Genomic DNA, 23308 nt, shown 5'->3' with positions numbered 1-23308 from the left:
TTTTTAAAAAAAGTCATGTTGGTGCTCAAGAAAGTTCTGTATTTCAGAATATTCTTTATTTTGGAATCCGGATAAGGGATGCCCAACCTTTATGGTGATAATGATGGGCTGCATCAAACACATTCATATAAGCTATCTTCCCCACCCTCTTCTCTTTATGACAGATCCTTGAACCTCTCTCCAAAAAATCATTTTTGAGAATAGAGAGGCCTTCAGGAATGGTATGGCACACGGTGGGGATTGCTGTGGCAGAAAAAGAAAAATGTGACTTCCATGGCGAAACCACTTCCAAGTGATTTTGGGCCATTTTTTCTCCTACGGCCCCCAACCCCAAAGACTCTCGTAAGATCTGTTTTTCAGGGACCCAGATCTGCCACAGAGAGGAAAGGAAAGTGTGGGAAAGACAGCTTACATAACCACCTTTGCCTTCCTATCCCCTAGAATACAATCCAACATTTATAGCGAGAGATTTCAAAGTTATAATATGTCTGCCCCATGACCAATGAGGTACTGGCATTGTTGACTAATTTATTTATTTACTTGCTGGGGAGGGGGGGGTATTTATTTTTACAGCACCGTAATTTAAATCTTGCAAAGCAAAGCAGCAATCGCACTGCTCTCCTGTGCTGTGGCATGAAATAATGGATTCATTTCTGTGTGACTGCTCCAAGTGAACGTTAGGCTGGAAAATAATTGTGAATGAGGTAAAATTGTGCAGCAGGTTTCTTAGCACTGGCGTTAGGTGGGTCACCTGTGCTATATGCCACAGTGCTGGCAGGTGCAAGTAATCTTGCCGAGACATTTCTAAGCAATAGTTCTAAGGCAGTGTTTCTCAAAGTTTGTCCTCTGCCATGCCATTTCATATGGTTGACCTATTCAAAATACCACCGGTCAATGATATCATTGCCTGGTTTGGAAGGCCAGATGCAATGCAGTAAACGCCAGTAAGAGGCTCAGGGTGGGCAGGAGGGCTTTTTTGAGTGTGGAGAAGCATGTTTTGGAAGCTCTGCCCACTGAACCTAGCTGCCTACTGCTGTTTGTTGCATCATGTTCCTGGTCTCGCTGCCTGGTGTTGGGTGTCCAGGAGTTCTTAGAGTATCACCAGACACCACTTCAAGTACCACTGGTGGTATCCATACCAATGGTTGAGAAACACTGCTCTAAGGTACTGTAGACTAGGCCTCAAAATGCAAATTCAGGGCTTTTTGTTGCAATCCAAATAACCTTTGAAATCACTGTATTTGTGTTTCCCCTGGTCTGTGGTTCAGACCACCTTCTTTCGAAGACTTCACTAGAATTACTAGCACAGGGGTGTCAAACATAAGGCCCATGGGCTCTCCCAGCACCACCAGCAGCAGCTCTCAGCTGCTAAACTGTGCTAAGGTGTCACTGCTGAAAGGGTGACATGATAATTGGGCTCCCATATATCTTGAAAATATGTCCAAGACCAAGCATATTTTCTCTTCTATCATTTGCAGCTAATGCGTTCCTAAGTAAGAAAAAGGTCTTACTTCTGGTCATGAGCTGCTTAATGACATCACTTCCTGCTTTATGACATCATTTCTGGCCCATAGCAGGCATCATGAATGCTGTTCAGCTGTATGGAACAAGTTTGACACCCCTGTTCTAGAATGCTGCTAGGATGGCAGTCTTTAAAGCAGGAGCAGATCCATGCAAGAATGAATTAAAATGCCTTTGCACAGATATTCTCTGCTAGTGTCTATAATGCTTGCTTTTAAGTAGCTAGTACCTTTTATATTAGCATCACTGATGGTGGAATTTGCTTTTCTAGCTTTAGTATCGTTTGTTCCAATCTGATTTCCATAAAATAAATAAATGGCTGAACATATCCTGTTTCATATTAAACTAGCTAATAGCAAATAAGTGGCGCTTGTGCAGAAGTCATGCTTGGAAGACCTTGCTCCATTTCAACCCAGGCTTTCATTCAAAAAGCAAAATCCAATGTGTGCTGCACAAGTCAGTCGCCTTTTCTTTAGACCGCTGCTCTGTTTTAAAACAATTACCGCAAGAATACATTTACCGATTATTTTTGACACATCATTTTGTTTCCTTATTTTGTAATCCACTGAAAAGTATAAATCCATTAATGGTATTTTTGTCAAGCAACACATGGAGATAATAATCGTTTATTATTTAAGCAGGCTAGAGTATAAACTGTTAAGAGTTTGGAAACAGCTGATTTCTTTGTTTTGTCGGGAGATAGCAGTTTTGCTTTGAAGTCCATAAAGTGGAAAAGGTGACAATTCTATAAAACAGAGGTTCTTAACTTTTTTGCAATTTCCAGTCTCCAGTGGCTGGCCCAGTATGATCCCATACCCTCTTCCCCAAGCCGTCAAAATCGTCATCATTACCAGACCTATTAGAGACCAGTATGATTTGAAAATGGCTTAGTTTTACTTTACATATGGATAGCTAAGAACAGAGTGCCTCAATCCATGTTGATAATGATGATAGTTAATACAGTGGGCTGTCAATATCTGCAGGGGATCCATTCCTTGAGGCCCTCCAGATGCAGGCTCAGCATCCGTGTTGAGTCAAATCCGCAGCTGTTTTTTAGTGGAGGTTTCTTCCATTGTGGCTTCAACCCTTTCCAATGAACCGAGATGCATGACAACTTTTTCTAAATTAGCTCCTTCAGAATAGAATCTGTCGCAACAGGATGTTGCAACGCTGTTGCCCCACGATGTTACCTCCTGTATCCTGTTTGCCTTTGCAAATATCTGAATTGCTGCAACTGGCTGCACTATGCTCATGGAACATTTTCCAAGTAGAACCTTGAAGATTTCCATGCACAAGCAATGGCATCTCTCTGTTGTGGAAAAACAAGAACGTACTAGGAGGGGAAGGAAAGTTCACACTCTTCCCAAGCAAACTATATTAATTCTGGATGCACGAAAAGAAACATTACAGTTAAAAAAGTATCAATTTTTTAGAAAAATGAAAATCAGTTTGGCAGCAAAGCTTGGCAACCTAGAAGTTTGGCAGTGACACATGACATCATCTCTGAGTGTCCACAGATGGTATTGTAATACAGTTTTGATGCCATGCCATGTCATCCACCAGCCCATACCCCTGTCAGGGAATATACTTCTACAGCACTGCAGAGAAAATAAGAACCAAATCCTGTGTCACTGACTAAATAAGCACCAGTCATGCGCATGAATGCTGCCCAATGGCCCCTTTCAGTTTCTGGTTTTTCAAAGCATGAACGCTTAATCCTTTGCCTGGTTCCGAGTACCAAATATGACACTCTCCCAAGATGACTTTTCAGAGTTGTGTACAGAATGGGGAAAATACTGTCTTGACGCATGAAAATACTTGTCATGCATGTCCTCACAGAGAAACCCAGACTCAGCACTGGGAGATCACTGTAATGTCGATCAAAGGATGAGCAGTGGCCTTGCAAAGCATTGACTCCCCATCAGCTCAATGTACCTGTCTTTTGTGTGCATAGTTACTCTGAAAGACGGGGACAAGGGGGCACTTTCAGCTGTGGGGAGAGCAGGCTGGTTTTTCCCCCATAGTGTCTTCCATAAGGCCATTAATTGCTGCTCCTTTTGTTAAGGTCAGACACTGACAGAAGAACCTTGCTCTGCATGAGCAGTTCCAGTATTTTTGGTGGTATATTACAGTACACAGCTGAAAGACTAGGCAGTGTTAAAACCTACCTTTTCTTTTTTGCTCTTAGGGGAGGATGATACTTTTCTGGTGGTTGGATGGCAATTTATTTTTTGCTGTGGAGTGCATCCTGATATTAACTTCATTGTGTTATTTTCTCTTGGAATGTTGCTATCTTGGGTTGCCTTTGGCTAGAAGGGCAGACTATAAATGTTTTAACATTAAACAAAAGAATAAAATAAGTGGAGATAATACTGGTAAATGCATTGAGCTGCTGGTGGTTACAGCCTGCACTGTCAGATATACGCCGACTGGTTGATTGATTGCTTGTTGGTTTCTGTATAAACTCATGTACAGTGGTGTCACTAGGGCTTGCATCACCCGATGCAGGAGACCAGCATGTCAACCCCATGATGGACATCCTCCCATGAAGTGAGCAGGGCAGTGACCTGGGTGGTGGGTGTGGTGCCCCACTACCACTGTTTTTTTGGCTACACCTTTTGACAGAACACAGATATTTCAAAGTGGTTTGCTTCATTGCATTCTGCATGAAATTACACATTGATTGATATATAACATGATAGTATTGTTCCTACAAACCTGCATTACCGATGCACCCCCCAAATAAATGCACCAGACTGCGGCTTGGGTTTAAACTGGGCCACTTTATTGATCTTTAACATTACAGCAGAGTGACTGGGGTAGTTGACTAAAGACACCCAGTCCTAAGTTGTGCGGGGTCGCTAATAGGGGGAAATGAACCTAGTTGTCTACCTCCCCCAAGGTCAAAGGGCGAAACCGTCCGACTCGAGGCTGTCACCAGACCAACGGCCTAGGACAGCCTGTCAACGTCGCCCAAATGGATAAAAGAGCAGGACTGGAGGCCCGCAGGTCAAGCCTGCCAGGCGTGCCAGTCCAGTCAAAGGGGCTTGCCAGCCAGCCTCTTTGAGCCGGGAAAGCATCATGTGAGCGGTACTGGCTCACCCCTTGACCTTGCTGTCTTAGACAGACACCAGGGTGTGTCTACCTACCCTGACCCCGCACGCACCACGCAAAGCGACCAATTACTTCTAACCATGGAACCCTAGCCACAACAGTCCAGGGTAGGCGAAAAAACTGACAGCCAAACGCCAATCAGGATGTCAGCAAAAAATTCCTACCCTGCCCCCCAAGGCGGTCAGCTAATCTCAGACTGACGAACGGGCGGGAGGGCGCGGTCACCGCTTGCTCCTGGACTGAAGGCTGGATCGGGCAGCCGCACAACAGGCGGGCCAATAGCAGCAAGCCCCCAACCTGTCAGCATCAGGGTGGGGGTGTGGTAATCGGGGTGTGTCTACCTACCCTGACCCCGCACGCACCACGCCACAAGGAAAGACAGCCTACTGCTTGTCGTTCCTGTCCCCACAAAGGAGGAAATGCTTCAAACCCTGCTGTAAATCGGTCAAAAATATATCATAGCCCAGAGGGGAAAGGTGAACCCTGTTGCTGTGGAAAAGGGCAGGGCTAGACCACACAATATTGGGATGAGGAATGACGGACCCGCCCAAAGCCACAGCGACCCTCCCCAGGTAATCGCTAAGACGGCGTCGGGCTACATCAACACGATGCATGCAACGCGCTCCCTTCCACACCCTCCTGGGTAGCAGGTCGGACCACAGGATCGAAACCCCAGGTAACCAACTGTGGATGGTGAGAAAATCGCTACGGGCCTGCAGCCTCAAGGACAGGGTTGTCCTCTGACAGAGGTCATTTTCTCCCAGATGCACTATGATTACCTGGGGAGGCGGATGGGTAGACACAAACTCATAGATCATGGGCAGGAATTGCCCCCAGCACATGCCTCTTCGGGCCAGCCAGACCACGTTGGTGTGACCCGCCAGGCCCAGCTGAGACCCAAAGCTGGTGGACATCGTGTGCTTCCTGGCCCTGAAAACGATAGAATGCCCAATGACTAAAGTCTGAACAAGCTGTGGTTGAGGTGGACCTGTCGAGGCAAAAGAAACAGTAAGGAACGGAACCGTGCCTTATAGATAAATAGCACAATAACCTGACTGCATGATCAAACACGGCCGAAGCCAGGGGAGCTCCCCACCGGAAGGCATGATTACCAGCCCCGCAGGACTATGAACTCCCTGGCCCAACATCCCCCTAGGGCCAACACAGGGGAGCCGACGGGGTTCCCCCAACACAGGACCCATAGGCCCAAAGGCAACAGCCACCACTATCGGGAATAATTCCAAAAAGGTCAAATTCTTGGTGATCCCCACTGCCGTCCAGGAAGGCGGCCAGACGGCGGAGCATCAGCACCCCCTAAAGTAGAGGCCAAAGCCTAAACCCCCCGCGGTGTCAGAATGAACCTGTAGTTCTGCTTCAAGCAACTTCTGGCTCCTCCAAAATGAGATACCGTTGAAATGCAGCATGAAGTCAGACCACATGCTCATATCCGCGCGCATGGGGGCCGTGATCCGAGTTCTGTGATGCGGATGTCGCAAGCCGCTCATGGCGTCACACAGACACCGGAGGAAGGCCCTGCCCGGGGCGATAACACGACAAGCAAAATTTAAATGACCAATTAATACTTGGAGGTCCCGCAACGTGATCTTGCGTGCTGTGTAAGCGGCGCCCAGCAAATTGCAGCGCTTAACCAGTTTGGCGAGGGGGAGACGGCTCTGCTGCAGTACAGAGTCGAGCTCCACCCCCAAAAAAGTAAGGCAAGTGGTGGGACCTTTGGTTTTTTCATGGGCTAAGGCAGGGGTCAGCAACCTGCAGCTCTAGAGCTGCATGCGGCTCTTTCAGCTGTCTGCTGTGTCTCCTCCAGGTGAAAGTGGCAAAGACTGTGACAGGAGGCACCTATGTTGGAAGGGCAGGCTGCTTCCCTCCGCCCCCTGAGCTCACTGCCCTCCTCTCCCTTCACCCCCACCTGCCCCGCATTGGTTTCCCTTTGCAATTTTGCCCGCTCTGCAGGCTTAAGCTCTGTTTTTCCCTTCCCCAACCATCCAGCAGGACGCCTTCCTCCTCAGCCATTGCGAGCCCTTGCAGGTCCCCACTCAGTGCAAGGAGAGGCTTTTCCTCCACAGCAGAGGAGACATCCTGTGTGTCTACTCAGTTGTAAGCCCAATTACAGTGGATGAAGCTTACTCCCAGGAAAGGGTGCCTGGGATGGCAGCCTTGGAGCCTTCGAAAGGACGGGTGAGTGGGAGCCTGAGCAGGTCTGTTCAAGAGCAAGCCTCGATGCAGTCCCTGGGCTACTCCCAGGAAGGTGTGGAGGGCTGTAGCCTCAGCCCCCTCGTGTGCAGGTCTACTCACAAGTAAGCTGTAGTCAGTGGGGCTTCCTCCCAGGAAGGTGTGGAGGGCTGCAGCCTCAGCCCCCTCCTATGCAGGTCTACTCACAAGTAGTCAGTGAGGCTTCCTCCCAGGAAAGTCTGAAGAGGACTGCAACCTGAGAGCTCCAACCAACTTGTCTGCTCAGAAGTCCCATTGTAGTCAATGGGGCTTGCTCCCAGGATAGTGTGGAGAGGTTTGCAACCTGAGTAAGGGAGGGCAGGCAGGGCAGAAGCTGGTCTGTGGCTGCCCCCCCACCTTCCCCCCCCAGCTCTGGCTTCTTCTGTTCCCCACCTCTGGAGTCTATGTCCTTTTTTTCCTTCTAGCAGGGTGCCTCTGGAAGGTGGGGGGAGTTCTTTAGTATCCATGTAAGATAAGCAGATGTCATAACCGACATATATATTGGAATCCTGGCAGACCTCGTGAGGAGGTAGATGTGGTGTCAGCAGTGGTCCCTTTAAGGGTAAGGCCTGGGCCTCCAGCAGAGTGTGCTGCACAGCTGCAGCCACTTGAAGGCAATAGAGCCCTCAGGGATATAAGGAGCACCTGAGGCAGGAAGGGGGGGTGTGGGTTAGAGAAGGAGTGCAGGTTGGAGGGGAGACTGACTTGCCTTATTCACTTTGACTTGGATACTCTGACTGATTTGACTGACTTACTTTGGAATCTGACCTTGGACTGTGACTTGGCTTATTGACTTTGGACTCTGCTCTGGATACTCTGACTGTGACTAATGGACTGCTGGAGACACTGGAGTTTTGTGTGTGGCTGCTGTGCCCAAGACCTGCTGAGGACCAAGGGTCTGCTGTAGTGGCAGGAGGCTGCTGCCAGGAGAGAGGACCTCTGTAGGTTGAACAGGCGAGCTACCCTGGAGGTGGGGTCCAGCAGGACTGCAGGACAGAACCAGGGTCATTTGTTGGGGGAAAGAAGGGGAGCTAATTTGCTTAAAGTGGGCATAATTCTCCAGGCAGAGAATGGCCTTGGAATCAGGCAAAACACCATAGAGGACCAGGCGTCTGAAAACACAGGACAAGAATGTATGACAAAACTAACTAAAAGCTACAAGAGGGGGCTACATTATAAAAATGGGACCTATAAGAGCATAAAGGTAAAAAAAAACAAAACTATATATGCAGTGTTATCTTCATTTTAGATGTCAAAAGGGTTTTGTGGCTCCTGAGGTTTTTTTCCTCCGGAAAAGGAGTCCAAATGGCTCTTTGAGTGTTTAAGGTTGCCGACCCCTGGGCTAAGGGAACCCTGAGTTCTGCACACAGCTCGACAAAAGCAGCCAAACCGTCTGGACAGACAGTGGTGTTTTGCGGGCCTATAAACAAAAAATCATCCAAATAGTGGGTGGAGTAAAAGGGGCGTGCCCTGTCACGAACCGCCCACTCTAAGAATGAACTGAAGCTTTCGAAGGCAGCACAGGAGACCGAGCAGCCCATGGGCAATGCCTGGTCAACATAATACGCCCCTTCAAAATAAAAACCCAACTGCCAAAAATCGTTGGGATGAACCGGCAATAGGCGGAAAGCTGACTGAATGTCCGCCTTTGCCATAAGGGCTGCGGGGCCGCAGGCTCGAACCAAAGCAACAGCCTGGTCAAGGGACGTTTACTTGACTGAACAAAGATCATGTGGAATCCTATCGTTCACTGACAGGCCTTTGGGGTACGATAAATGATGGATTAACCTAAATTCACCCGGGACTTTTTTGGGCACAAGGCCTAAGGGAGAAACTTGTAGGTTGGGAAATGGTGGCGCAGAAAACGGGCTGGCTACACAGCCCGCAGTGACTTCTTTGGTGATCTTTTTCCTAACCACCTCTTCCATTCCACAAACTGAGTGAAGGTTCTTGGCCCAGGTGAGTTGAGAAGGAGGGGGTGCAGGAATCCGGAAACAATCGGAAAAACCTTCCCAAAGATATCTGACCATCGGCCGGTTGGGATAGCGATCCAGCAACCGGCCGAGAAAAGAAAGCCTAATTGGTGTTGGGCCCCTTTGAAGGGGCAGCGGGAGGGGCACCGCCTCTTGGCCCACCCCTGGCCTGACCTCTGGCACGGGACCTAGCCCAGCCGAGCTTGGGGCAACTTGACACTGCGTGTTTGGCCCCACATTGGACACACAAATGGGAAAAAGAGCAGTTTGGACGGCTACAGCGGCCCGCGGCATTGAATTCGTAACAGGTGCACGGGTATTGAAACCCCTGCGCACCCTGAGGTGCTCAGGCTAGCTCAGACCGGTTCCTAGCGATCAGGTGACCACTGTCTGACCGGTCACCCGTTGTGGGTCTTGAAGGGATGACTAACTGCGCCCAAAGCTCCCACTGTGGGACACACCAGTCTAGCGAGGGATCGTGAGAGGATCTAAGGCGAAAGTGTTCGTCATAGGAACACCAGGCAGGGCCAGAATAATCACGGAATGTCCTGTGAATAATGTCAAGGTACTTGAAAAGTGAAGGCGCTTTGTTAGGATACATTTGAAGGATGACTGAGGCATAAATTATAAAGCCATTAAGCCAGTTCGTCCAATTCTTGTCAATTTTCCTGCGGCTTACTAATTCCTGGTCCCTAAGGGGCTCTCCGAGCCTCGGGGCAGGTTTCCAGCTCCACCTGTAATAGACTAAATATATCCACAAACTCCCCCCGCCAAATTCGCTCTTTGACAGAAAGGGCCAAGTGCCCACCCAGCGGCAAGGCAATATCGCCATAAGAAATCCGGGGGTGCTCATTGGGTTCAGCCACCAGACCGGGAAGGATCTGGGAGCCCTGAGGTGCCAACTGCTGCCCTTGAGCAAGGGGGAGTGCTTGGCCCAGTGTAAAGGGAGCATTAAAAGGTCCACTGGGACTTCCAGCGGGCAGGGCAACCGGACCAGCAAAGCCATAAGACCCGGGGGGCCAAGGGTAACCAGGACTGCCAAAAGGCAACGGCGCCTGAGAAGGCCACCAAAAAACCCCAAATGGATAGTTAAATGCCTGTAAATTTGGGTGGTCGGGTGCCCCGCCTTCCGCACCCCAGACTGGCGTAAACGGATCGTGTTCTGGCCCCTCTATCTCACCTGCACACCCCTTGTCCGCCGTCGCCTTGTCCTGGGCAGATTTCTCGGTATCAGCAGCCACTTGAACCCCGGAGGCCACCGACGACTCCTCGTCTGAGACCCTCTGAGCCGCTGAGACTCTGCCTTTTTTAGTGGAGGACAAAATTGTGTTAAGTCAGGAACCACGTCCTGGGCGGTCAAAACTGTGTCGAGATCCCCCAATGCCCGAAGCCCCACCCCCATCGCCCTTGCCCGCCCTATGCATGGCCTTTTCTTTTTGGCGGGCCTCTAGGCGAGCTACTAACGCCTTAAGCTCGCCTAAATCCCTTCCTTCGTCAGCTGACGAAGAAGACTCGGCAGGTGTGGGAGGTGGGCGCTTCGAAGCCTTGCCGCACCGCTTTTGAGGGCGCTTAGGCATAATGAGTACTTACCTTCCCGCAGTAGCAATGAAAGGGTAGCTAGATGTGTATATACTAATGGTGCAACTAGTTCCCCCCCAAATTTTTTTTAATGGGTCTCCTATGCCCCCTCACCAGCCAACTAATGGTTTGAACCCAATGTCTTCCCCCTAATGCTCATTAGGGAATGCAAATTATAACATTTTTTTTTAATTTTTTATTTTTTATTATTTCTTTTTTTTTGCGGGGGGCACTACTGGGGAGAAAGGAAGCAAGGGGGGGGCTAAAGAGACCCAAAAAAGGGGGCAATAACGGCAGGCCAGCACACACACCCCGCCTACAGAGCCAAAAAATTTGGCGGAGCTAAAATGGCGGGCGGGCAGAGAAGATGGCGCCTGAGCGTTATTCCCCCACGTGCCCCAGGCGGGAAAAGGCACCATGGTGTCCCGCAGGCACCCACCGCCCTGGCCTGGGGCAGGCATGGAGGAGCCCAAGCCCAGCCGAAAGGGCGGCTAGCAGGCAACCTGCTCACAGCGCAAGAGCACGCGCACCCCCGGAGGAGGAGTGCGCGGCCCCGCGCCAGCCGCGCAACCCCCGCAGGCAGGAGCGAATGCCACCACCGGTGGCCCCCCAGGAAGTGGGGGAAGTGCGACCCCCGACTGAGCCCGAACCGCAGAGCCCCGCTGGTTGCAGCCGCAGTGGTGAGCGACGCGCGCCCGCAGCGCCAAAATGGGCACAGGGGAAGAGGCGAGCCTCCCAGCACCGAGGCGCCAGAAAAATGCCTGCATGGGTCCCCGTTGGTGCCCGCAGCGTGCGGGTGGCGCCCGCTACTCCCTGTCCTGGTGTGCCGGGCAGGCGATGAGTGCTGAAGGGAACCAAGGTGCCCCACTGCGGCAGCCCACTTGCCTCCCAGGCATCCGGAGCCGGTTGAACTGCGTCTGCATGCGTCACCGCTTGCTCCCGGACTGAAGGCTGGGTCGGGCAGCTGCCCGACTCCAGCCTCTTGGTCCCGCCCTGCACAACAGGCGGGCCAATAGCAGCAAGCCCCCAGCCTGTCAGCATCAGGGTGGGGGTGTGGTAATTGCCATTAGCGCTTTGCTAACGGTCCTTTCTGCAGGATGCAGAAACCATTATTTTAGCGATTTTGGTCACAAGTGGTCACCCCCCTGCAGGTGTCACCTTTACTAACACCTTATTCCTTCCATGCTGTGTCATAATAAAATCTCACTGACTGATCGAACAGTTTCAATGGTATGTTTTGAATTAAGGAAATGTATTTTTTTGTTACATGAGACAGTTGCATTTTTGTGTTCTGGTTTTTTGGCCATAACTTTTCATAGAATGGAGATATTTCACTCCAATTTTTTTTAAAATTGCATTCTGCTGTAAATTACACATCGAATGGTATATAACATGATGGTACTTGTAGCATTTTGGTGCTACCTGAGGAGCAGCCTGAGATGCTGCGTTGGTGTGGCAGAAAAGCCATGGCAAGAATTAGACAACAGACACAGGTTTCAGAGAGGTTGAAAGTGCTGGAAGCAGGAGCAAGAATGAAATCAAGGGAGAAGTCAAGTGCTCTCTCCCAGCTCCTGACCCAGCTTTTTATTAAGTCTCAAAACACATGATATAAGGTTACATAGTTGGGAAATTTCCACAAAGATGCTACCTTGCTTCATAATAGCTGCTTACTAACTAGTTCTAGTTTTACCGCAAACACATTCCTAGATAAGATTCTCCTTCATAGCGTTCTGCTGCTCACAGGCACAGAGTTCAATGACCCAACATATTTTCAAGGTTGGTTGAGTGTGCTCAACTGCGTAGGTGTGCCTGACTGTCCTTGATGCCAAATATACTAAGACATATTAAACTTTAGTGCCTGTACATGTATATTTACTACAGGTACTATTAGAAACGGTTATTTTAATGATTTTGGTCTCTAATGGTGTCACCCACCCTTGCGTATCACCCTGTGCGGCCCACACCCCCATAGCAACACCACTGCTCATGTACAACCATCAACCTGATCCAAAACAGTTTACAGCCCAGTTCTTTGCTTGTCCACTCAGAAGTTAGTCACATTGAGTTTAATGGGGCTTACTCCCAGGAAAGCATGCATAGGATTGCAACCTTTATCAGAAATAAGTGCACTGTGCTCAGTGGAGCTCAGCTCCTGGTAAGTATGTTTAGGACTGCAGCCTTGACGCAACTTCTAATAATATCTCTGGCTTGTCAGTTTCATGGTTCAGCCAAGTGGAAAGATTCTTACAGATGGTCTTCACAAAGAAAGGTGGCAGGGAAGCAGCTCTGAGGTGCTTAAGCTTAGTCAATTGCATTTGCCACCTGATTAGTGACTGTATCTTACAGAAACATATTCAGATATTGCCATTTATCCCTCCTGGAGAACTGTGCACTGAGCTAATGACACTGATGAATTCTCATACTATCATTGCTTTAAGTATGCAAAAAATCAGCCTCCATAATGCGCAAATCTGTTAGTCATCTTTGCAGCTTGAGTCATTGCTTTCTTTCTCGCACACAGCCCAAATTGCTATATATACAACTTTAAAGTTAACATTGTTTAGAGCAAATGGTTCTTTGTATATCATCATTGGTGCGGTGTAGCTGCAATCACAGCAGCCTGCTAAAGACACAAGTAATGAAGGAAGGTTTTAATTTATATTATAAAGCACCAGGACTTTTGTTCAGAAACCTGATTTGAATGACAACATTTAACCCTGGAACCTACAAAGTCCTCCTAACAAACAGATCACTACTTATCGCATGCAGAGCTCCTTAACACTATAACCACAACTGAGCAGTACCAGTACATTGGGAATTAGATTTATGGTGCCACAATTGGGGTGAGGGCCATTACTTTAGATCTCTCCAAGATGGAATAAATGAAATGCATACAGGAGAACATTATAAATGGGAAGGGTGATTTCTTCTGTGCCTTTCTAGACAACCTGAAAGAATCTGGTTGGATATGGGGGAAACAGGATGATGGACTAGATAGGCCTTAGGTCTGATACAGCAAGAATGTTGTTATGGTCTATAGATTCCCAAACATACCACTGCTGCAACATCCTCAGAACCTGGAAGTAGGTGGCAGTGTCACAAAACACATCACACAATGGTGTCACCACCACTCACTTCTTTGTTTGGAGGTCAAACACAAGCCTTTAAAAAGTGGTAAGAGGGTCAGGGCAGAAGGAAGGGTATTTCCCAGCATGCAATTTTCATATGCTTCAGCTCTGCCCACCATGCTGAGCCTCTGGTCATTCTCGTGCTGTGATCCTGCTGCCAGGTAGCAGGGATTCCACAACACCCTGCTGAATGCAGTTGTGTGCCTGCCATTGAGTGCCCTGGGGCAAATGCCCCAGGTGCCAGTCGCTGGGACACCACGGAAGCCTCTCTGCAGCTCTCGACAGGGCGGAAACTGTGCTTCCAGTTTGCCGGAAGCACTGTTTATAGCACCGGGGAACCTCACAGAGGTTTCCCTGGCACGGGAGGAGGTCGTGCGAGTCTCCATGAGCCTCTGGTCAGTGGGGGCAGATTTCTGTGGGGGAAGGGTGGCGATAGCCCGCAGGGGGGCACCTTCGCGGGGCTGCGGAGGTCTGCGGCTGGCTGAATGTCTCATGTTGCACACTTTGGGAACTGCTGAGCTATAGTCTATAGCAGCAGTTCCATGGTCCACCAGTGCTCACAACCCAATTTTTGGTGGTTTGCAAAACTTACAGGACAGATTAGGCTATGTGCATGAAGGGTTAAACAACCTGCTACTTGTAGAACACTGCTGCTCAACCACCATTATAGCCACAGAGGCTTGAGAGGCTGGTAAAGTGAAACTTTTTATTATTTTTTTAAAGATGTATCCGAATGCTAAACAGTTCAGGAACCACTGGTCTATAGAGGGGCAGCAGGCTTGGTGTAGTAGATTTTACACACACACAAACATACAAAAGAACAATTCACATCTATAACCCACTTCTTAGCCCTTGAGACAATGTGGTCACTGTTTTTCTTTTAAACATTTGAAATTGATGTTGTTGTCAGGCTGTTGACATTTTTCTAGGCTGCCTGGATAACTTTCGGAATAAGACCTTTCCTTTAGATCATGCTCATTGTTTGTCCCCAGCCAGATTCCTCATCTTGCTAACTTTTCTAAGTGGGTACTTCCCCATGTGACCTGTATATGACTTCAACTGGCAAACACAACAGTAGGAAATGTTCACTGTTGAAGAGGGATGTGTATGTTTATAAGCATGTTACTTAGGACTATGCCTTTTTAAAAAGCAAATACATAGGTTAAGATAATGGCATGGTTCAAATGGATTTCAAGGGCTCTCTGCATCAACTTGCTATATAAATCCAAACATTCTACAGCTGACAGTAATAGCAAGGTATTTTTATAGAAATAATGCACCAGAGCTTTGGGCATGCTACTTTCAGCAAATATAACTATACATTCTTAAACAGTTTCAAATTCACATTACTGTTTAGGATTGCCATGGGAGACGTGCGCCAAATGAAAACATACTTTAAAGCACGTGAAAAGTCAAGTTTGCATTTTATTCATAGCAAATAGTAGAAAACTGCCTTGAGATTTTGTTAAAAGCGTTGCCAAATCCATACTGGGTTATTTATCTGTAAGAGTTGGAACAAAGGATAAGAGAGAGAATACTTGACAAAGACTGAATGTCAACTACAAATGTATAGGCAAAGGTCTGTAGCCTACAGAAAATGGAGCATTTTTATGATTACCTTACCCATGTTTAATTAACATCCACCACATTGTGTGTGTGTGTGTGTGTGTGTGTGTGTGTGTGTGAGAGAGAGAGAGAGAGAGAGAGAGAGAGACTGCACATTTACCTGGGAGTAAGTCCCATTGAATTCATATAGGCTTACCTCTGAGAAGACATGCCTTGGATTGCATTACATAAGAAGAGCCCTGCTGGATCAGGCCAAATGCCCATCTAGTCCAACCTCCTTTATTGCACAGTAACCTAATAGGTGCCTCAGGGAGCATACCAGACAAGACACCTGCATTCTGTTTCCACTTCCTTATATCTGGTATTCTGAGGCAGCCTACTCCTAGAACCAGGAGGTTGTATATACCTATCGTGGCTTGTAACCCAGTGGTTCTCACACATTCACCGGGACCCACTTTTTAGTACTGGGACCCACTTCTTAGAATACCAGGACCCAGCAGAAGTGATGTCATGACCAGAAGTGACATCATCAAGCAGGAACAATTTTAACAATCCTAGGTTACAATACTACCCACACTTACCCAGGAGTAAGTCTTATTTACTATCATTGTTAAAAGAATACACATAGTAACTTGTTAAATGTACAGGTCTGTAACATTTCCCCAAATGCAGTCACATACCATTGCATGGTACATACATACCATGGTATGTCACATAGATACCATGGTAGCGTCAAGTCTACAATCCAATCCAATAACCTTTATTGGCATCATACATAATACATGTCGCAACAGTCAGCTACAAAAGAAAACACAGAAGGACACAGGGTAGTGTGAAAATAGAAATTGATAGAATAAAATAGGGTACGGAACATTATCTGTAGTAGGCTTAGCAGATAGACTAGGTATACTTGGAGGACACTGAAACTAAGAATTTGGAGACCATCTCCATCAATTGAACAATCATTGAGGAAAAATTTCAAATTCTCTAAATCAGAAAACCCATCTCTATTAAATATCAACCATTCCAAATAGATGGAACGGGAACTAGCATGAAGAGGACAGTAAAACAAAATATGTTGGATGGTTTCAATTTGACCCTGATTGCAGGGGCAGATACATTCTGCATAGGGGATCTTGCTATACCTCCCCTCTGTGACCATGGACAGCAGCAGATTGAGGGCGCAATCCTAACCCCTTATGTCAGTGCTTTCCAGCACTGACTTAGCGGTGCCAATGGGATATGTGCTGCATCCTGCAGTTGGGTGTCACTCACGGAGGCCTCCTCAAAGTAAGGGAATGTTTGTTCCCTTACCTCAGAGCTGCATTACCCTAGAAAGCACTGACATAAGGGGTTAGGATTGTGCCCTAAATCTTGCTAGGGAAATAGCACATCGCTCAATTGGGTTGGTTGTAAAGGAGAGATATGGCACCATGAGACCGTGATACAATGGGGTGGAAAAGTTAAGGGGGGAGGGAACAACTTCTCGAAGTCAGTTCATGGAGGTTTTGAAACTCAATGTCCAGCACTCTTTGTTTTATGATCTTATAAATTGATGGATAAGAGTGCAGGCCCAGGAAATTGAGTGAGAGTCCAATTGTTTTGATTTTTCCCCTCACCAATTTGTCCCATTTGGAAGAATCAAATTCCGATAGCGTTAAATGCAGGAGGCTACCGGGCTTTGAGTTGTAATGCATTTTTAACCAGCAATGTACGGTTAATAACCATGCTCTGGTTATTAGGAGTGATTGCCCTGTCTCCAAACATAACACTGCATTGTCTAATATATTAAAAACAAAATACTGAAATGAATGGGGACCCATTTGGAATTGGCTTGTGACTCACCTAGTGGGTCCTGACCCGCAGTTTGAGAAACACTCTTGTAACTTGTAATGGACTTTTCTTCCAGAAATCCATCCAATTCCCTCTTAAAGGCATCTAGGACAGACACTATCACATCTTGTGGCAGGGAGTTCCAAAGTCTAATTACCTACTGAAATATTTTCTTTGTTGGTTTCCTCTAATCTTTGTCTATTTGTTGCATGCTGATAATAGTTCTGACACCACATTTGACCCAGCTCTCTTCAGCCCATTCTTGTGAACTTAGGTGGAGTGCAAGGCCACTTTGTTATATGATGGCTATTTAATGAACTCTTTCTATGATAATATGGTCATTTACAAGCTCTGGTCATTGTTTCCACTGTTTCACTTCACTACTCACAAATCTGGGGGAGTGAGATGTGAAGCTGGACAGCAGCAACGTTGGCTCTTCATGAATTCAGCGCATGCCAAGTGTCTACCATGCAGTAAGCAGTCATGTGATTAACTTCATAGCACAAAAATACTGTGAACAAAATGGGCATGTTTGCTTTAAAGGCTTGATCAATATCCACAGTTTGACATTCCAATCCTCAGACATTATGTGGAGGTCAGTTATGATGCAGTCAATGAGACCTGCACCCGGCTATGCATACAGAACGAAACTGCACAGCTCTGTTGTCTAATTCAGCAGCAGTGCAAACCGTGAGCCATCATAGTGCAAAAGAGCTCAAGCAATTAGCTGATGATCTAAATTATCCATCTGCTGCAGTGTGCTGAAACATTTGAACAGTCTCTCATGTGTAGGTGCCCTGCGCATTAGCCCTGGTGTTCTTTTCTGCTGCTCTGACTTGTAACCATGCATACAAAGAGCACATTAGTGCCCAGTGAGACCCATTATCTCTATTGTCAAATCTCTCTCTGCGGTCTCATATAATTGTTTCGGTTACAAATAGATGCCAGCGTATGTGGCTTTAACATCAAACACCTTCTTTGTAGCTTGTAGCTTTCAGCTACAGCTGCCTAAATGCTGTGCAGTATTGCACACCAAGAAGAAGGAGCCCTATCCAAAGCATTTGGGGTTTCAATCCATCCCTCACCCAACGACCTGAGCAGCCATTGTTGATGGCGCATTTCCACAAACAATCATGTTAGAGAAAGAATATTGCACCAAGTGAGCATGCTTGCTCCCTGCAAATAGGTTAGAGTGGAATACTGCTATAAAGGTGAAATGAGCAGTCTTCCTTTTGATCATTACATCAGAAAGATCATTACATACAAAGGCATAAAGTACTGAATTGCACGGGGGTGTAGCAGCAACATTCTCATTACGCAGAGAAAGGTGAAAATGCTAGCAGACAGCTGAGAACGATAAATTCCAAGAGTCCTTTTCAAAAATGTGTAATATTAGATACAATATTATTTTGTTTATATGTCATCTTTATTCCATAGAAATCAAGGCACTATTGCAAGAAATTCCTAGGCAATGATCAGACCTCAACTTGCTTAGCTTCAGTAGGGTAGTGACATAGTGCATCTTCAGAACATGTCTGAACACCTGGGCTGAGTGAACTCCTTCAAGAGACCAGGCAGGGATGCTTTCATAAGCTGAAAGACAGTGGACGCTTTCAGATGATCAAATAACATGAGCATGCAGGGTTTGTCAATTGATTTGAAGGCCAGTCGTATTGGTCTACGAGAGTCTGTAACTCAGTGGCAGCAGATATGCTTTGCATGCAGAAGGTCCCAAGTTCAATCCCCAACATCTCCAGGAAAGACCCATGGCTAGAAAGTCACTGTTAAAAGGTGCTAACCTAGATGGATGAATGATCTCATTCAATATAAGGTAGCTTCATACATCCATGTTCAATTTCCAAGGCTAACGGATATTTAAAGCAACGGAGAAAATTAAAACTACATCATTCTAGTAGCCCTCCATAACCTAGGCCTCAATCCGATCCCCCCATCATCAACACCAATCCAGCCCTGCCAAAAAGGCATGCCCTGCATCCTATGATGGGAGGGAGGAAGGATCAGTCAGTCTGAAGGAGGTAAGTAATTTTGTACTTACCTCCCGGTACCTCCTGCCTGATCTCCAATGGATCTTCTTGGGTACATGCCACCTAGTTTGCTGGTGTATGTCTGAGGAGAGAAAAATGCAGGGAGACTAAAAATTGAGTAGATAAGTTCTGGCATGTGCTATTGCCACTGGACCCACCCTTTACACCAGTTCCTGCCCCTCGCCTACAAATGCCTCGAGTCCTTCAACATCCACCCTCTCCCTGTCCACAGCCCACTCACACTGCTAACGTACCAGGCCTAAAGTGAGGCCACTGCTACATAGCCGGCAGGACTTACTGTTTCTGGTAGTGGCTCAGTTGTGCACTACACGGAATTGTGTTTTACAATGGCATAGACTGAGCTGCACGGGCAGACTGCTAGTTCCAGCAACACAGCCTGATGAAAGGATTGGGCTGTTAGTGTAATAAAGGGGTCCTTCTCACCAGAGCAACGGAAAGTGTTGTTCCTGTTGCCTCCTTTAGAGAACCACAAAAGTGTATTGGCAATGCTGGTTCTTTCTTCCTCCTAGCTTTCCTATTCTCTTAGCTTCTTTCTTATTTGGTAATTTTCTTCATGGTTCTTACTTTGTTACATTTATATGTCACCTTCCTTCCAAGGAGCTAAGGACAGTATATATGTATCTCCAGGTAGTATGATCGGACCCTGACCTGCTTAGCTCCCGCAGAACTGCAGCTTCATGTGCTTTCAGACTTTTGCCTGAGATATTTTTGTTAGTAGACAGCAGCAAACCTAGCACTGGGCAAATGGGGCAAATGCCCTGGGTGCTAAGTCCATGTGCCTCTAGGACCACTCGGGAAGCCTCATTGAGTCTCCTGACGCAGTCAGTTTAAGACCACAGGGAAATGTTAGAATGCTTCCCCAGTCAGTCTGAAGGTTGTGTGAGGTTCTGTTGTGCTAGAAAAGTAGGGCTGGCTTTGCAGGCGGGGGGACAGCATATCCCAGGGACAGCATCTCAGACCTTTGCCGCGGGAGTGGGGCGTGGTAAGTCCACCACTGTTAGTAGTATTATTGTTTCTTTTTTGATGCAAATTTTTGTCCTCATATTTCACGATATGCCATTTTTGTACATGAAGAAAAACAAACCTTTCTATACACAGAAAAAGAATACATTGAGCAGAGGACAATTACTTGCGCTGTATGCTTGCCTTGGGATGAGGTGATGTAGTGGTGGAAGTGGGAGAGACGTTTCTTTTAAGTGCTTTGGAGACAAAGGAATGTGGCAACGCACTGTGAAAATGCACATGCATTTACTGTTTCTTACATATCATATATTAAGATAGTTTCAGGAGCCTCCCCAGCTTGATTTAAAGCGCCTGCCGTTCCTACATTTCAATATTTTCTTTACAGCTAATAATTAGCATGCCAATGTGTAGTAGAAGTGACAGGTAAAATTATCCTTTAAGAGCATTAAAATATTCTCTGGATAAACTATTATATTAAAATACGTCTGAGCAGTGGTTTTTTTCTCTTCTAGGTCATAAAAAATATTACTTTTAGCAGCAGAAATTACCATGAATTAAGTCATCATTTGTACTTTTTATTATTTTTTAAACTGTGTGTATAATATATTCGTTGGGAAAGCAAAACGCTCTAAAATAAAATCCCCTTGCTCTTTCTATTCAAAGAACACCCCTTAAGCTTCAAAATATTAGCCAACAATTCGCATGACGGGAGCAGGAGAATGTTTCAACGCCAACCTCCATCCAAGAATACTGTATATCAGTGGTTCTCAAACTTTTAGCACCGGGACCCACTTTTTAGAATGTGAAACTGTCAGGACCCACTGGAAGTGATATAATGACCAGAAGTGACATCATCAAGCAGGAAAATTTTTAACAATCCTAGGCTACAATCCTACCCACACTTATCCAGGAGTAAGACCCATTTACTATCATTGTTAAAAGCATATACAGATTGGCATGTTAAAAGTACAGATCTGTAACATTTCCCCAGTGCAGTCACATGCCATGTTAGCATCAAGTCTAATAGATTAAAAATAAAATATTGAAATGAATAAAATATTGAAACCTGAAATTGGTTTGTGACCTACGTAGTGGGTCCCAACCCACAGTTTGAGAAACACTGCTGTATATTGTTTTCTCAGAACTACACTGAAATATAGTCAAGATTTAATTCACACATTGTCCATATTCCATTTTTTTAGACAGCAACTCAGAATTCCCAAATTTGCATTATGCATTACAAAGATATACTGTAGTGAAACAATGAAAGTGGCCATTACATGATCATCCTTCTGAGACATGCTATAATTACCTGTAGCACATGTAATTATCTGTGCTACTTTACATGTTCTACGTATAAAAGGTCCCAGGTTACATTTCTGCCATCTACAGGTTGGGTTGGGAAACCCCCTTTCCAAACCCCCACATAGCCGCTGCCAGTCAGTGTATACAATCAGTGGTTTAGTAATAAATTTTAAAATTCAGGAGCTTGACATGTCATATCACCCTCTAACCCAGTGATTTTCAACCTTTTTCATCTCATGGCACACTGACAAAGAACTAAAATTGTCAAGGCACACCATCAGTTTTGGACCATTGACAAGGAACACCATACTGACAGCAGGAACTCGCATTCCCCAGTGACCTTACCAACAAATGATCCTCTCCCAGACTCCTGCAGCACACCTGCAGACTATCCATGGCACACAGTGGTTGAAAATGGCTACTCTAGCCACATCCCCAGAGCCATGCCACATTAAGACTAAAACAAAAACAACGTCAAGATTGTATACATGCTTCATACTGATGACCCTGTCACTCAGGACCCACCCCCAATTCTTGCACATCTAGAATTATCATAAGGGCTCCCGGGTCACATAGTATGGCTTCCAAAGAGGCTTATATGACCTGACCTCTTGGGATTTTGCCAAATCAATTATTATTTTGTGCAATTATTATATGAAGCCACTTTAGCCATTAACGTCTTCTATATAATACAATATCGAGACTGACACATTTTCAATTTGAGCCTGCAGCTTTTCCAAGGTGTACTAGTGATTGGAAAGACATATCAGAAGATTAGATTGTTGGCTGTAATATCTTAGCCTAGGTGTCAGGGTCACCAACTAGCATGATATGCCTTTCAGAGTTATTGCCATACATCCCAGAACGCAGCTGGCTTTTCTGCTGGCTTGCAATACATGTCATTTTTGTTCAGCATTGCACTTTTATAACATAATAGTCCTGAAAATGTTGCTAACATTTAATTAGTTCAGTAAATGATTACTATAGGAAACGGCAGTGCAGATAGAGAACATCTGTGTGACCGTGATGATTCAAATGTCTTTAAAGTGAACTTGTAAGTGAAACTGATTTTTTTTTAAATGTGGAAAATGGGCTGTGCATTTATAACAACTATTGCATTATACATAAAGTAATTAAATGAACCACAATTAATTGGTGATCAACCTAGACTAATTAATTAGTTGTCTCATCACAAACTGCAGATTGGTAGCTTAATATCATATGGCATCCGTTTTCTTGTTTTGAAATTCCATGCTTATGTACATTGAACAAAGGACACAGAAGAAGCAGGCAGGATGGTATAAAATGAATTCAGCAATTACAGGGCAGTTGAATGCTAGGTTTGCACCTCAGTCTCTTAAGAAAGTCATGAGTGTACGTTGTCTTCAGGGCCTCTGGAGGAAGGAAGGACTTCTCTTCCACCTGGGGATAAACAGTTATGATTGTGGCAAATCTGTTAGGTGTTTCCTTCCAGGACACTGACAAGGAAGTGGCAGATGACTATAGTAGCAGAGATGGACAGAGGCCAGCAGTTGTGAAATCTTTAGGCTTGATGGGGTATGTCCAGGCAGTGCAGGGCATGCTGAGAAGATGGCAAGTGGGCAACAAAGGAAACTAGTAGACAGGCAGCTCTACCATGATCACAAATGTGGTCCAGCGTATCACTACTGCTTTCTTTTGACAACACACCAGTCAAACTGAAAAACAGCTACAAGCTCTAGTGGTTCTGGGGTTGGTGTTGAAGATCCAGGTTCAAATCCCTGCTCTGCCATGAAGCTTCCTTGGGCAAGTCACTATCTTTCAGCCTCACCTACCTCACAGGATGGTTGTGAGGCAAGGAGGAGGGAAGGAACCATGTACATCGCCCTGAGCCCCTTGGAGGAAGGGTTGTATAAAAATGTGAATAAAGAAATAAATAAAGAAATACAGGTCATGCCTTCCTATCTGTGGATTTGGAAGGTTCTGAACCTGTGGATTCAGCCAGACCTGTACCCTCCAAACACAACCTGACCTGTCCTCTGGTCATGTCTGGAGG

General features: G+C 46.2%; 1 protein-coding gene across 1 annotated transcript in view; it reads right to left on the bottom strand.

Annotated features, from left to right (window-relative positions):
* Nucleotides 1-9526: 9526 nt before the first annotated feature.
* Nucleotides 9527-23308, bottom strand: part of PCDH10 (protocadherin 10) — a 127623-nt gene continuing 113841 nt past the window's right edge. The window contains exon 5 of the mRNA XM_066632885.1: nt 9527-10137. Within this exon, the coding sequence (XP_066488982.1) occupies nt 9527-10137 (611 nt within the window). The remainder of the gene's footprint in view (nt 10138-23308) is intronic.

Source organism: Tiliqua scincoides, chromosome 6, assembly GCF_035046505.1.
Source record: "Tiliqua scincoides isolate rTilSci1 chromosome 6, rTilSci1.hap2, whole genome shotgun sequence".
NCBI classification, from domain to species: domain Eukaryota; kingdom Metazoa; phylum Chordata; class Lepidosauria; order Squamata; family Scincidae; genus Tiliqua; species Tiliqua scincoides.
The sequence above is the reverse complement of the archived record's forward strand: the minus strand, read 5'-3'. Positions and strand labels throughout refer to the sequence as shown.